The following is a 14,298-nucleotide window of genomic DNA, read 5'->3' on the forward strand; positions in this document are numbered from 1 at the left end:
CAGCACTCACAGCACCCGGTCCTACACCAGATGCCCTCAGTTACAGCAAGGACGCAATCGTGATGCCTCCCTAGAGTGGGACACAGGAGTGAACACCGTGTCACAGAAAGACACCCACGGCACTGACCCAAGGCCATTACTGTGGGCACAATAGAAAGCAACTGTAGCTGGACCTGGTGGTGCAGGGCTGCAAACCCAGAACGTGGGAGGCGGAGGCAGGGGGATCAGAAGTTCAAAGACAGCCTTGGCTATGAGGCAAATTTGAGTCCAGCCTGGACCAATGTGGAGATGAGGTTCAGGTGTGGGACTGGCAGAAGGTGGAGTGAGTAAATTGTGTGTGCTGCTGGCATGAGGCCCTGAGGTTCCAATCCCAGAACCGGCACGCACCTGTAATTCCGATGCTCCTGAAGTGAGATGCGGGGTAGAAACCGAAGAAAAGGACTTTCCTGGACTTGGAGTTCTGAACCACACAATCGCAAATTTAAAGCCCTACAAGCTAAGGAGGGAAGACAGAGGAGATGCGGTTGTAGAGGAGAACAACTGAAGTTGTGGAGGGTTGAAGGGTGGAGCCAGATGTCAGTCCCAGGAGAGGGAGGACCCACAGCCAACTGCACACCACAGAGGTGTCCGGTCCAAGGGTCCTCCAAAAGGACAGGCCCACTGACTTGGTCCAAAGTTGAGTTACCTGGTAAATACTCCGCTTTGCTTAGAAACCACGCAAAGTGGCTCTTGTTTGTCAGGAAAAGCCGCTCCTACAGCCCCCAGTCTCCAGGGGTTTCTAGTTCTCTCAACTCAAGGCTCCTATGGGTCAGAGCCCCACACCTACCTCCCACGCCATTGCAGCTAACCTGCCCCCTCCTGCCGCAGCGTAACCGGCAGGCTCTCCCGCCACTTTTGCTGCCTTTGTTCCCACAGCCCCAGGAACTGCCTGTCTGCTCTCCCCACCATTCCTCTCTCTCCCTCCGACCCGTTCCGAGAGGCAGCCACAGCAGATGCCTCTGGCTGTTCTCTCTCTTATCTCCAATAAAAACTTTCCCCTTAACCATAGAGTTCCAATGGTTTCTTTCCTGCGCCCCTCACATTCAGAGGCCCAAGTGTAGCCAACCCAGGACAGCCCCTGTGCTCTCCCCTCTGGGATCACACCTTAGTCTGAGTCCCAGCAGGGTCCGCAATCTTGTTTCCAGAACTTGGCTTCCGCACAAAGCTTCCACTCAGAGTCTGTCTCCCTGACCCTCATCTCTGATAACATCCACCCCAGCACTTTGAAGTCACTCCAGAGTCCTCTGTGCCTTCCTCACCCCAGGTGTGTGCAACACGCATCTGTGGACCAAGGCCAGCCAACCGCGGGTGGGCTTTTTTCTAGTTTCCTTTCAATGCTCGGGTGTTTCTTCTGAACCTGCCCTGTTCAACTAAAAGGGAAGTTAGGGACAGAACGTAGTGGCTCAGTGGCAGAGTACATGCCCGGCTTATACAAGATCCCGGGTTCACCCCAGCATGGCAAGAAATAAAAATAAATAAATAAATAAATAAATAAATAAATAGGAAGAAACCTGCTCTGACAGGGCTATTGTCCTTGCACTGTGAGTATGGTCTGGCAGAGGGTTACTCAAGCTTCCCTGGGACCCACGTAAGGGTCAGAATGAACTGACCTCCCAAAGTCGTCCTCCGATCTCCACGGTCACATCATGGCACTCAGATGCCTGCAAAAACACCACACATGCACACACACACACGAACAATTTAAAAATTACATTCACAGTCAGGCATTGGTGGCACATGCCTTAAATCCCAGCACTCGGGAGGCAGAGGCAGGTCTACAGAGTGAGTTCCATGACAGGCTCCAAAGCTACAGAGAAACACTAACAAACAAACAAACAAACAAAAGTTCACTAAGTTGGCTCAGGGTTAAAAGTAAAGCACTTGCCTACAAACCTGCTGACCCGAGTTCAATCCTGGGACCCACATGTAGAAAGAGAGGCCAACTCTCTAAGGCTGTCTTCTGATTAGCTATACTAAGCGGGCCATGGTGGCTCAAAGGAGAACACCCCCCTCCCATAGGCTCAGATAGTTGAGTGCTTAGTCACCAGCTAGTTGAATTGTTCAGGAAGAATGGGGAAATGTGGCTTTGTTGGAGGGGCTGTGTCACTGGGAGTGGGCTGAGCTTTCGAAAGCCCACATCAGGCCCACTAGCTCTCCCTCCACCTGCTGCCTACAGACAGCCCGTCTGCTTCCTGCCTTGATCATGGACTAATTCTCTGAAACTGTAAGCAAGCCCCGATTAAATACATGCTTATAAGAGTTGCCTTGTGCTCTTCCAGAGGTCCTGAGTTCAATTCCCAGCACCCACATGGCAGCTCACAACTGCCTGTGACTCCAGTTCCAGGGCATCTGACCCTCACACCAATGAACATAAAATAATAAAATAAAAATACGTTTTAAAAAAAGAGTTGCCTTGCCTGGGCACATCTTTAATCCCAGCATTTGAGAGACAGAGACAGGCAGATCTCTGTCCCCAGGAGGCCTGAGGACAGAAGTGCTGAAGGCTGGTGGCCTCCAGCCCAGAGACTCAGATGAGATGCAGATAAAGGGTATGCGCTACTCTGGACTACGAATGTGACCTATTTTACAGAAAACTGGTGTGGGGATCTGAGTGACATTGTGGCCAGGTGCGCATATCCAGGGCCTCTAGACAGAACCTGCAGGAACCCACCTCCAGGGAAGCTCTCCCTCGCCCACTTCTCCTTTCTCTCCCCTCCCTGGTCAGGGTTACAACCGTCCTTCCTGCAGATGTGAGCTTTGTGGAAGCAGCCAGCAAGCAGGTCTGCGGTGACACCATCAGTGTCAGCATGGTGGACAGCACAGGCCTCCGGCTGCTGTGGACTCACACATCAGAAGCATACACTGAACGATCCAAGGAATGATGGTAGAATCTATTGAAGCCAAACTTCATCCACCTCATGATGGAGCAGGTCACTCCTGTCAAAGGAACAATGACCATTTGTGCCCATCAAATAACATGGTAATGCCAGTTGTGGCGGTGCGCTCTGATCTTAGCATCTAGGAGGCAGAGACCTGCAGGTCTCAGCCAGGAACACATAGGAAAGCCAGGTGGTGGTGGCGCACGCCTTTAATCCCAGCACTTGGGAGGCAGAGGCAGGTGAATCTCTGTGAGTTCAAGACCAGCCTGATCTACAAGAGCTAGTTCCAGGACAGGCTCCAAAACCACAGAGAAACCCTGTCTCGAAAAACAAAACAAAACAAAAAACAAAACAAAACAAAAAAACCACATAGGAAAATTCTGCCTTTAATAAAATTAGTAATAGCTGCGCGGTGGTGCACACCTTTAATCCCAGCACTTGTTAGGCAGAGGCAGGCGGGTCTCAGTGAGTCTGAGGTCAGCCTGGTCTACAAAGCATTCCTAGTAGAGTTCTTTCCAATGCCCAAACTGGAAATAGCTCATCCATCCGCAGAATGGGCAAACTGTGTTCATATGATAAAATCCACTACGCAGTGACAGAGCAAATGGCTACATGAGCCACAGGACGGGATCAGAAACACAAAGTTGAAGGAGAGAAGCCAGACATGGAAATGTAGGTGGCACGCGACTCCACGTACATGAAATTCAGCAAAAGGCAGCCCCTGGGAAGCAGAGCAGGGCTCAGAAGGCAAGGGAAACGTCCTGTATTTTGACCTGGGTGGAGGTTTAGTGGCTGGATCCACTAGTGAAGATTCACGGGGACTCAAGCTGCATCTGTTGTATCTTAGCTACTTCTTGTAAAGCTGTACCTGAAACAATGCTGTTCAAGGCTTAGGGATGTATCTGTCGCCACTTTGACCCCATGGCCTTCGAGATGGCCTCAGAAGTGACATGTCCACCTGAGAGTGACTTCTCATCATTGACACTGGCATTTCTACCCAAAAGCAGAGACGGAAACTTTCCAAACGAGTGAAGAATTCTGTGGCCATTTTTTGAATCGTTCCTGGATATTTGCACAAGGGCTAGAAACTGGTCAGTGGCCCATGTTGTAGTTTGAATATGAAATGTTCCCTAACAGCTTACATGTTTAAACACTTGTTCTCTGGCGCGTGGTATGTTAGGGAAGGTTACAGATGTCAGGTCCAAAGGAAACTCCATTTCTCCAAATTCCAAATGGCTGTCTGTGATGTCTATTAGCATACCAGAGTACATGCTGACATCCTAGCCCTCCTCACCCCTCCGCTACCCTAAACTGCCCTGAAGCTATTCATTCTCCTTATAACCCTAGTTTGGCTGTGTTCTCGGACTCCCTTTTTCCTCTCTCCCTCTGCTAGGCTTCTCCTAAGGCCTCTCCTCTGTGCCCCTCGAACCTTGACCTCTCCTGGAGAAGGGTCAAGGTAGCCCGCCAAACCTTGATCCCTCCCCAGGAAAGGTCAAGACCACTCCCACAGGCTATTTAAACTGCTCCCCAGAAAACAAACACGTGGCTTTCCCTTTTCCTCTCCGTGGTTGCATTGGTGGCTTTGCGTTCCCCTCAGGGCTACCCTGGAGGGCAGGTGTCTAATTAAACCTGGATATCTTTTAATTTGGTCTGATTTGGCTTGATTTGGATTATTTTGCATTGGTGGAGTGGCTCAGTTAGGAAATATTCCTAACACCAAGAGTGGATGCAACATGATCAGACGGCTCCTCCCTCCTGCTGCTGCGTCCACGGTGGACTGTATCAGCTGGAACTGTGAGTCCAAATAAGCCGCTTCTCCCTCACACTGCTTCTGTCAAGACTATTCTAACACAGCCCTACGAAAGGGAGGAACAGGGGGCTGGAGGGATGGCTCAGAGGTTAGAGCACTGGCTCCTCAGCCAGAGGACCTGGGTTCACAACTGTCTGTAACTCCAAACCAGACACCCTCATACATACATGCAGGCAAAAACACCAACACACATGAAATAAATAAAAAGAAAAGAATAAACCCGTCTGTGAAAAGGTACCCCATAGCCTAGTTGCTGAAGGGAATATATTAGAGACCACTAATATTTTAACAAGACAGCAATAGGCAAAGTCTGGCTTAGTATCTTTGATAACAGGTTGAGGTCACACTGAAGCCAGCCTTGTAGGATAGGGGACAGCCACCCAGTACAACAAGCTGAAAAACATGATGTGGGCTGTCCACGGCTCAGTGGGTGAGGGCACAGGAAGGGCCTGACATGAGTTGGCCCAGGGACCCGCATGGCAGAAGGAGAAAACAGATCCCGCTGGATATTCTCTGATCTCCACACACCAATAAATGAAGATGGGGCTGGAGGGATGGCTCAGCAGTCAAAATGTAAAGAATTAGTAACTTTTTAAAATTAGGGAAGATTTTTGTAATAACACTAAAGTAGAGAAAGCAGTTACTTCTAGGTGCTTGGAACTTGGGCACTGTCTCCTACATGCTATTTAAAAGATATGCGTTATTTATTATGTGTATGTGTATGGAGGTGGGCATTGCGTGAGTGCAGTACCCTTGGAGGCCAGAAGAGGGCAATGGATCACAGGAGCTGGTTCAGGGTGCGTGTAGTCTCTAATATACAGGAGCTTCTCCCCACCCATCCCCAGAGACAGGGTTTCTCTGTGTAGCCCTGGCTGCCCTGGAACTCACTTTGTAGACCAGGCTGGCCTCAAACATGTAGCTCTGCCTGCCTCTACCTCTCAGGCAGAAGTTGCTTCTTTTAAGAAAATTATTCTCTGTGAGTTCGAGGCCAGCCTGGTCTACAAGAGCTAGTTCCAGGCCAGGCACCAAAGCTACAGAAAAACCCTGTCTCGAAAAACAAAACAAAACAAAACAAAAATTATTTATTTTGGTATATGAATGTTAACCTTGGAGGCCAGAAGAGGCAAGTTTGGATCCTCTGGAACTGGAGTTAGAGGTGGTTGGTTGCACGCTGCCGTGTCAGTGCTGGGGGCTGAAACAGATCCTCTGAAAGAACAAGTATCAGATGCTCTCCTGGGTCATTGCTCCAGCCCCTGGATAACCGTTAAGTTTAAAATTTGAGTGTTTTGCAGGGCGTGGTGTACATGCCTTTAATCCCAGCACTTGGGAGGCAGAGGCAGATGGATCTCTCTAAGTTCGAGACCAGCCTGGTCTTTAGAATGAGGTCCAGGACAGCTAGAGATACACAAAGAGACCTTGTCTTAAACAACAAAACAACAAGATTTGGGGCTGGAGAGATGGCTCAGTAGTTAAGAGCACTGGTTACTCTTCTAGGGGACCCAGGTTCAATTCCCAGCACCTACATGGCCATTCACACCAGTATGTAACTCACCAGTTCCAGGGAATCAATACCCTTACACAGACACACATGCAGGTAAAACACCAATGCATATAAAAGATTTATGTTCTTTTTAAAATTCCACAGAAGGCAGGTGTGATGGTGCATGCCTTTAATTCCAGCACTCTGGAGGCAGCAGCAGTCAGATCTCTAAGTTCAAGACCAGCCTGATTTATAGGGCGGGTTCTAGGATAGCCAGGGCTACACAGAAAAACCAAAAAAACAAAACAAAACAAAACAAAACAAAAAGATGAATATCTACAGAGGTTAGGTAATGAGAAGTGAATATAGGTGGAGGAAGGCATCTTTCAGGGAAGGGAAAATATATTGTGTTGTCCTATGCCAAATGAAATACCAGTACCAGCCAGGCGGTGGTGGCGCACGCCTTTAATCCCAGCACTCGGGAGGCAGAGGCAGGCAGATCTCTGGGAGTTCGAGGCCAACCTGGTCTACAAAAGCTAGTTCCGGAACAGGCCCCAAAGCTACAGAGAAACCCTGTCTCGAAAAACCAAAATAAATAAATAAATAAATAAATAAATAAATAAATAAATAAAAAATCCCAGTACCAGAAACAGGTAACCGCCTTCTAAGTTGTTGGCCAACGGTACCCTATAGATTCCGCACCCTCAAAAAAAAAAAAATTAAAGGCTATTGCCAATGTTATCCATTACCCTCCAAGGCTAAAGGTGCTGACTTGACATCACCCCACCCTGTGTCTTAGAGACTTTCTCTCTGCTGCGACCAAACACCCGAAGACATTTAAACGCTAGGCGTGGTGGCACATGCCTTTAAACTTAGCACTTGGGGAGGCAGAGGCAGGCGGATCTCTGAGTTGTAGGAACTTTGTGCCAGAATAAACCTCTTTTGTTTCTGGTTTTTTGAGACAGGGTTTTTCTGTGTAGCCCTGGCTGTCCTGAAATTCAATCTATAGACCAGGCTGACCTCAAAGATCTGCCTGCTTCCAGAGTTCTGGGATTAAAATCATGTGCCACTATGCCCAGCTAACATCTCTTTACTTAAACTGTTTGTCAAGCATTCTGTCAAAGCAATAAAAAAAGTAAATGACATACCCTCTGTATTTTTTTTCCTTCTTTGAGACAGGGTTTCTCTGTTGCTATGGAGTCTGTCCTGGAACTCTCTCTGTAGACCAGGCTGGCCTTGAACTCAGATCTGCCTGCCTCTGCCTCCTGAATGCTGAGTGCCGAGATTAAAAGCGTGCGTCACCACCACCCAGCTACCTTCTGTATTTTACAGTTGCCTTTGTAATTCAAAATACAATCCATAAGCCGGGCGGTGGTGGCGCACGCCTTTAATCCCAGCACTCGGGAGGCAGAGGCAGGCGGATCTCTGTGAGTTCGAGACCAGCCTGGTCTACAAGAGCTAGTTCCAGGACAGGCTCCAAAACCACAGAGAAACCCTGTCTCGAAAAACCAAAAAAAAAAAAATACAATCCATAAATAGGGATTTTTAAACCTGGTTCTCAAGGCTTGAATGAACTATTTCCTCCTCTCAAACTTTTAGCTATTGCCCAAACAAACCTATCTTCTTCCCAAACCCTCTTGGCATCAGGACCAGCTGGTCTCGGAGCTGTCGGCAGTGCCTTATAAGCCGGGTGTCTTTGCGTTGTTCGTACAACACACGGGTTATCCACACACTGGAAGCACTTCATAGATGGCAGAGAAGCTGGGCCCTGGGAAGGTGATCAAGAGCTGTGTTTCTACATCAGAAGACCCTGGCAGGAAGGGCAGCAGGAGATGGCTAAGTTGGCAAAATACTTCCATATAAGCACGAAGACCTGAGTCCAGACCCTCTAGAGCCATTAAGGCGGGGACGGGGGGTGGGGGGTGGGCACGGGGGGCGCGAGTGGGATGGGGGGGGAGTGGGATGGGGAGAGCCCCATGACATGCATTTGTAATCACACGGTGGGAGGGTGGGGGAGAGGAAGGAACCCGAGCTTGTTGGCCACTCAGAAGCTGAAGCCTGTCTCAACAGAGCGGGTAGAGAGCACCTGAGGAGACACCCAACATTAGCCTCCAGCTGCCACATGTACCACACACAATGTCCTTACAAGTCACAGCCAGACCATAAAGTCCTGGAAGCCGGTGACTTAGCTGACTGACCCTGCCCACGCCTTTTCATCTTGCTGGTCTGAGACCTCACTTCTGCAAAACGAAGGCCAGGCCAGTTGCAAGGATCCTTCAGTTATAGGCGGTGACACCAACCTGTGTCCCTGCTGCCCATCTACGGAAGGGACAGCAAAGGAGACTTGATCTTCCTAGTCTCCAGTCTGGTGGCTGCCGAGTGGGTGCCAGGATGCCAATGGAGTCACTTCTCCAGCATGGCACAAGAAAGCCAGGGAAGGTAACGGTGGAGGCGTAGCCACCCTCACGACCATCCTCAGCCCGAACTGTGCTGTCCTCACACCCACCCGTGAGGTCCAAAGCACAGACGAACCCATTCTTAATGGCTCAGCCTTCAGAGAAGTGGGTGGAGTTAGGACAGGAGGCCCCACCAAGGACACCAAATACAGCACAGCAAGCCACTGCCCATTAGAACATTTATTTCTCAGAGAGAAAATAAGACGTCATATTATAGTAGGTTAAAGTAACTCTTGTATTCTTTACAGGCATAGATTTTCTGTTTATTACCTCTTATAACCATCTGTTATAAACAACTCTAGAAGGCAAATAAAGTCACTTTCTACAATAAATAGAGCATCATGTGCTTCACAGCAGACGCGACAGAGGCGCGAGGCCCCATGCCACAGCAGGGTCTGAGCCGCCTTCTGTTCTAAAGGGAGCAGTTTTTTGAGTGGGACTCAGAGAGAGTGAAAGGTTCGGAGACTGAAAAATAGAAGATAAAGTGTCGGGGGAGGGAGAGAGATGGGGAGAAAGCCCCGAGATCTTACAACACAGGTTTAGACAAGGGTCACAGAGTCCACAGCTGACCAACTACCTGGGGAGAGGAGGACACATCGGCTCCTTTAGCTAAACCACACTGCATGGCTGCTCAGTGGAGGATTCCGATAACGGAGAGTATAGGCCTGAATAACTTAGCGACAGTATCTTACAGTTATATACACCACGCCTGTCCCAGCTGGTGCCGCGCTCTTTACTGGACAGAACCCCGCCCTCTCTGTGAGTTTTGTTGGCTCCCTTTTAAACTCTGGCTCAAGTACCAAATGTGGAAGAAGTTGGTGGTTGACTGGCTGCGTTTTTAAAAAGTCTGAGTATGTAAAAATGGCAGTGATCTTCCCAGTGACTTTGTTTTGCCCAAAACCCCCTATGAAAAATTGAAAACAATTAAAAATAACATCAAGATAGAAATCAACATGGCAATCAGCGGTCCGCAAACCCGCCTGCGGCTTTGGTGCTTAGGAGGTGAAAAGAAATGTCAAGAGCAGAAGCCTCTAAAGTTGCGTTGGTTTGTCAGTCAGCATTCCTCATTCACAGTTTGTTTTCCTTCCTTTGGGAGGTAAGGGAGGAAGTTGAGAAGGTGAAGGTGGGGAGAAGGTTGAAGACAGGGTATCAAAGAAAAAGGCCATGTCCCTGCTCTGGGCAGCAGGAGCAGAGCAAGGGGAGGGTGCTGGAGGGCAGCCCGTGCCCCTGCGGTGATGGCGCGCAGTAAGGCTTAAGTCTGCTGCAAGAGGAGGGACAAGCAGCATGCCAGCTGAAGGGCGTGTGCCACCCTCAATATCCATGTGGCCTTCTGCATGGACGGGGGCCCACCCTTGGCACTCCTCAGCCAGACAGAGGGCGGGAAGCCCACTCCATCCACAAGGCATGCGTACACAGCCGAGCTAGGCAAGTCAGCAGCACAAGTGGAAGTCTGTGGGTGTGGGGGAGACTGGGGTAGTTTCTACCTGGGACTCAGGTGGCTGGCAGACACCTAATCTAACATAGCAGCTGGCCAGAAAGGAAATGGGCATCAAAGAAAAAGATGGATTTGGTGATGTTGCTGTCAATTTGGCACGAGGGAGAGAGGAGAGCAATGGGAAAGGAGAGCCCCGGCTGGGTGTGGACGATGAGACAAGGAGGGGTGAGAATGGATGATGTGGGGGGAAGGGGAGCTCAGTGGGTTCCCGAGGGACCCTGGCACATCTCTGGGATCAGTGTCAGAACCTTGCCTGCCCTGAGGTATGGTTAGCTGGGAGAGGCATGGAGGAGGGAGCAGTTGGCCCCAGAAAAGCAGCCTAGGACCTGGTGCCCAGTGGCCCAGGTCCACTCCCCGGCTGGCCGAGACTCTCAGCTGTTTCTGCTTCTAAGTGTTCTTCAGTGGAATGTCCCCAGGGACCTTGGGTGGGAGTTTTTGGCACACAGTGGCCCTCCACGGGAACCATTTGATTGGTCAATTCTGGGCCTTGCCCTTGGAGACCCAGTCCAGTCAGGGCCTGCCATGAGAAAGAAGCTGCCGGTCAGACACTTGGCAGGGGCAGAAGAGGCTTCCCGTGCCTCAGGGACAGAGGAGAGGCAGAGCAGGCAGACACAGGCCCAGTTCCGCTCTTACAGGTAGCTGGAAGTGACAAAGGAGTGGGGTCCACGGACTCGGCTCAGGTGGATCATTGCACGGTCATAGGCCACCTGTACCGACTTTCGGATGCTGGTCTTGCGGCCTTCCAACATCTTGAGTTTGTCCACAGTGTCCTCCACACCCAGTGGCAGGACTTTGTCCCTTGGAAGCCACTGCCTGAAAGGCAAGCACAGCTGAGATGTGGCTACACTCCTGCAGTCCTACAGGGGCTCCTCCGGGTCACGGGGAAGGCAGACTGGAAGGCCTCAACTGTTCTCCAGCAGGCAGGCCTACCAACCCCACAGGCCTGAGCCTTGCCCTTGGGCATGTCTGTTACCAACAATTCTACCTCCTTTTGACAGTCAGGGACGATAACACTTTGTCAGCCACAAGCCCAGATTCCCTCACAACGGGAGGATGGAGACGTGTGTGTGTGCTGTGTTTGGCTTTCAGTTTAGTCTCTTTCTAGTAACTAGTTATCATGACAGCTGCCTACCCAAGGTCATGCCTGGCCCAAGAAACAGGTGGCATTTAGTGACTATTGGCTTAAGAGTGCAGAGATCCACAATTCTCAATACCTCTCCTGAGCTCTACAGAGAACAGCTGAGGCCTCTATTGGACACTGCCCACTGCCTGGGGCTGTGGACCTACCCTGCGGCTTTCTGGGCCACCTGGGGAAAGGCTCCTCTTGAGGAGCTCCCCCTTACTGGAAGCACCATTAGCTGGTGTTGTTAGGAACAGCTACCACAGGCAGCATGGGCCACTTACCAGGTGCGTTTGTTGTCAAAGAAGAGGACAAGGAAGAGCTTCTCTCCAGCCTCTGCCTGCTTCTGCTCGCCCAGCTTCAGCACGTCCAGTGGAGGGACAGGGATGGGGACGCCATTGTGCAGGAGGCCCTCCCGGGGCATCTTGGGATCGATGATCTGGAGGCAGAAAAGGAGACAGGCTCTGAGCAGGGGAGAATGGAAAGGCACAGGACCAACCATCAAGGCACTGAGAACCTAAGCACAAAGGGTTCAGGTCTACAGATAACCGGCGACGGAGGGGCTCGTCCACTGTTCTACTTTCTCCACAGACTGAGGGGACGGAGCAGGCGAACCCTCTCCTCACAGTGTCTATTAGGGAAGAACTACAGGCTGCTGCCATGTCCGTCTCTCTTCACCACCTTTTTTTTGTTGTTGTTTGTTTTTGTTTTTCGAGACAGGGTTTCTCTGTAGCTTTGGTTCCCGTCCCGGAACTAGCTCTTGTAGACCAGGCTGGCCTCGAACTCCCAGAGATCTGCCTGCCTCTGCCTCCCGAGTGCTGGAATTAAAGGTGTGCGCCACCACCACCCGGCATCTCTTCACCACCTTTGCAATTCACCTCCAGCACCCAGGGTCTTGCCCCATTGGGCACCGAGGCTGTGACTGCAGAAAGTTCAATGTGGCAACAGGGCAACCCCTGTGGTTCTATGTAACAGCCTCTGGCTACACACCCCCTTCCCAAGGGGTGTGAGGCAGACACCTCTGTGCTAAGACTGAAGAAGAGACAAAAAGATGGCTGAAAGGGTCAGGTTTGAGGGAGAACCAAAGCACTGGAGAGACTAATCTAGGCAGCAAGCTCCAGAAGGCAGAGCCATCTTATCCTGAGGGAGTGCACCACAGCACAGCAGCTCTCCAGTGAGCAGGAGCCAATCAGTGCACAGCACAGCAGCTCTCCATGAGCAGGAGCCAATCAGTGCACAGCAGCTCTCCAGTGAGCAGGAGCCAATCAGTGCACAGCAGAGCTCACAACCATCCACGCACCATCTCACTTTAATCTCTGACCAGTGTTGGCAGACGGGGGCAGCACCAGCACAGGAGGATGGCGCTAAACCATGGCTGAGACTGAAACCAGATGCTGGCAAAGGTGATTACAGGCTGGCAGCCTCCAACACAGCCCCCACTTCCAGAGCAGCTGGCTCATAACCTCTGTGCACAATGGCCAACGAGACTTGGAAACTGACAGAGGAAGCAGCCTCCTCTAGAGAGAGCAATCTTAATTCCTATGCCCTGTCCCAGGGGACCTCATCTCATAATACACTGCTCTCAGACCTTTGGGCATCTGCCAGCACCCCATATCCCTCAAGACAAGCAGTTGAAAGCAGGTGCTCAGGTAAAGAGTTTACCCTAAGGCACCAAGAGACGGCTTGGCAGTAAGAGCGCTTGCTGCTCTTCCAGAGGACCCAAGTTCGGCTCCTAGTACCCAAAGGGTGGCTAACAACCATCTGTAACTCGAGGTCCAGGAGAATTTGACACCTTCTGACCTCCTCGGGCACCAGACATGTACATGGTGCACATACATACATACACATAGGCAAAATACGCATACACACATTAATAAATCTAAAATGAAAAATTTAAAGACTCTAAGAACAACCGACTTCTAGTCCACCCACCAGCTATGCAGTGGTCTAAACCATCTCCCAGACTGTCACTCTTCCTGGGACTGAGACTGAAGATGTAATGAGAACAGAAACAGCCCTAAGCTACCAAAGAGACAGGGGATTACTTTCTTGTCTCCACTTGAACATGCTGGTCATCAAGAGTGAACTGTGGAAGACCTGCTGGGGGGCAAAAACAGGGAGGATGAGCCGACACCTGAGTTCAGCTGTCATACCCAGAATGGTAGCGGTCCATCCACTCAGTGGACTATGAGGTCTACAGAGCACAGACATGAAGCTGCTGGGAAGGTTCAACATGCCATACAACCAACATGCAGATACACTACCACAACCGCAACGCATGAACAGCAATGGAGTAAGATTTAGTCGACATGCTAGCATGGGGTGGTTTGCACTGCTGTTGCTTTTCTGTTATTGCAAAACACCCCTCCCCCACACACATTTATTTTAAAAAGATTAAAATACAGCATAACATGCAAAATCTACATGCACAGGAAAAGGGATGCAGGGCATGCACCAAAACAGAAACACAGGTTGTGTTCAGGTGGTGACTGAATTTCTTTTTATTTTTTGAGACAGGGTCTCACTACGTAGCCCTAGGTGGCCTGAACTATGTGGACCAGATTGGCCTGAAAAGCAGTGAAAACTACCTGTCTATGCTGGCATTAATGGTATGTGCCACTATGTCCCAGTGTTTTGTTTATATTTTAAAGAGTCTTGCATGGTGAGGTTTAAAAACAAAGAAAACAAATCAAAAGCCACTCCAAGCCTGCCAGCATTAGTCACTTCCTTAATGACTAAGCTGGGTCCTGTGGTCTCATTTTTACAGGACTTCCAGTTCAATGTCTCCAGCAACTGGATCAGTGCGGACTTTCCACACCTACCATAGTAAGAGGGAACAAGGCAGGCAAAATGAACCAATATGGCTCCAGGAAGTGGTATGACATCTTCGAGACAGGGTTTCCTCATCATCTCAAACAGGATCAGAGTTCCTGCCTTATCTTAGGAAGCTGCTGTTGGGCTCAAGAGTCACAGAGAGCCGGGCTGGAAAGCCCAGAGCTGTTCATGTGAGACAAGGTTG

General features: G+C 50.3%; 1 protein-coding gene across 3 annotated transcripts in view; it reads right to left on the reverse strand.

Annotated features, from left to right (window-relative positions):
- Positions 1 to 8,835: 8,835 nt before the first annotated feature.
- The window catches only part of Brpf3 (bromodomain and PHD finger containing 3), a 34,160-nt gene continuing 28,697 nt past the window's right edge, over positions 8,836 to 14,298 (reverse strand). For 2 of the 3 annotated variants that reach the window (XM_057794823.1, XM_057794824.1), the window contains exons 12-13: positions 11,564 to 11,718; positions 8,836 to 10,972 (exon numbers count right to left, since the gene is read on the reverse strand). In XM_057794823.1, coding sequence (XP_057650806.1) covers positions 10,789 to 10,972; positions 11,564 to 11,718 — 339 coding nt within the window. In that variant the 3' untranslated portion in view covers positions 8,836 to 10,788. The remainder of the gene's footprint in view (positions 10,973 to 11,563; positions 11,719 to 14,298) is intronic. The other variant, XM_057794825.1, reaches the window with a different exon arrangement.

The sequence above is a fragment of the Chionomys nivalis genome, chromosome 19 (genome assembly GCF_950005125.1).
Source record: "Chionomys nivalis chromosome 19, mChiNiv1.1, whole genome shotgun sequence".
In the NCBI taxonomy this organism is placed as follows: Eukaryota; Metazoa; Chordata; class Mammalia; order Rodentia; family Cricetidae; genus Chionomys; species Chionomys nivalis.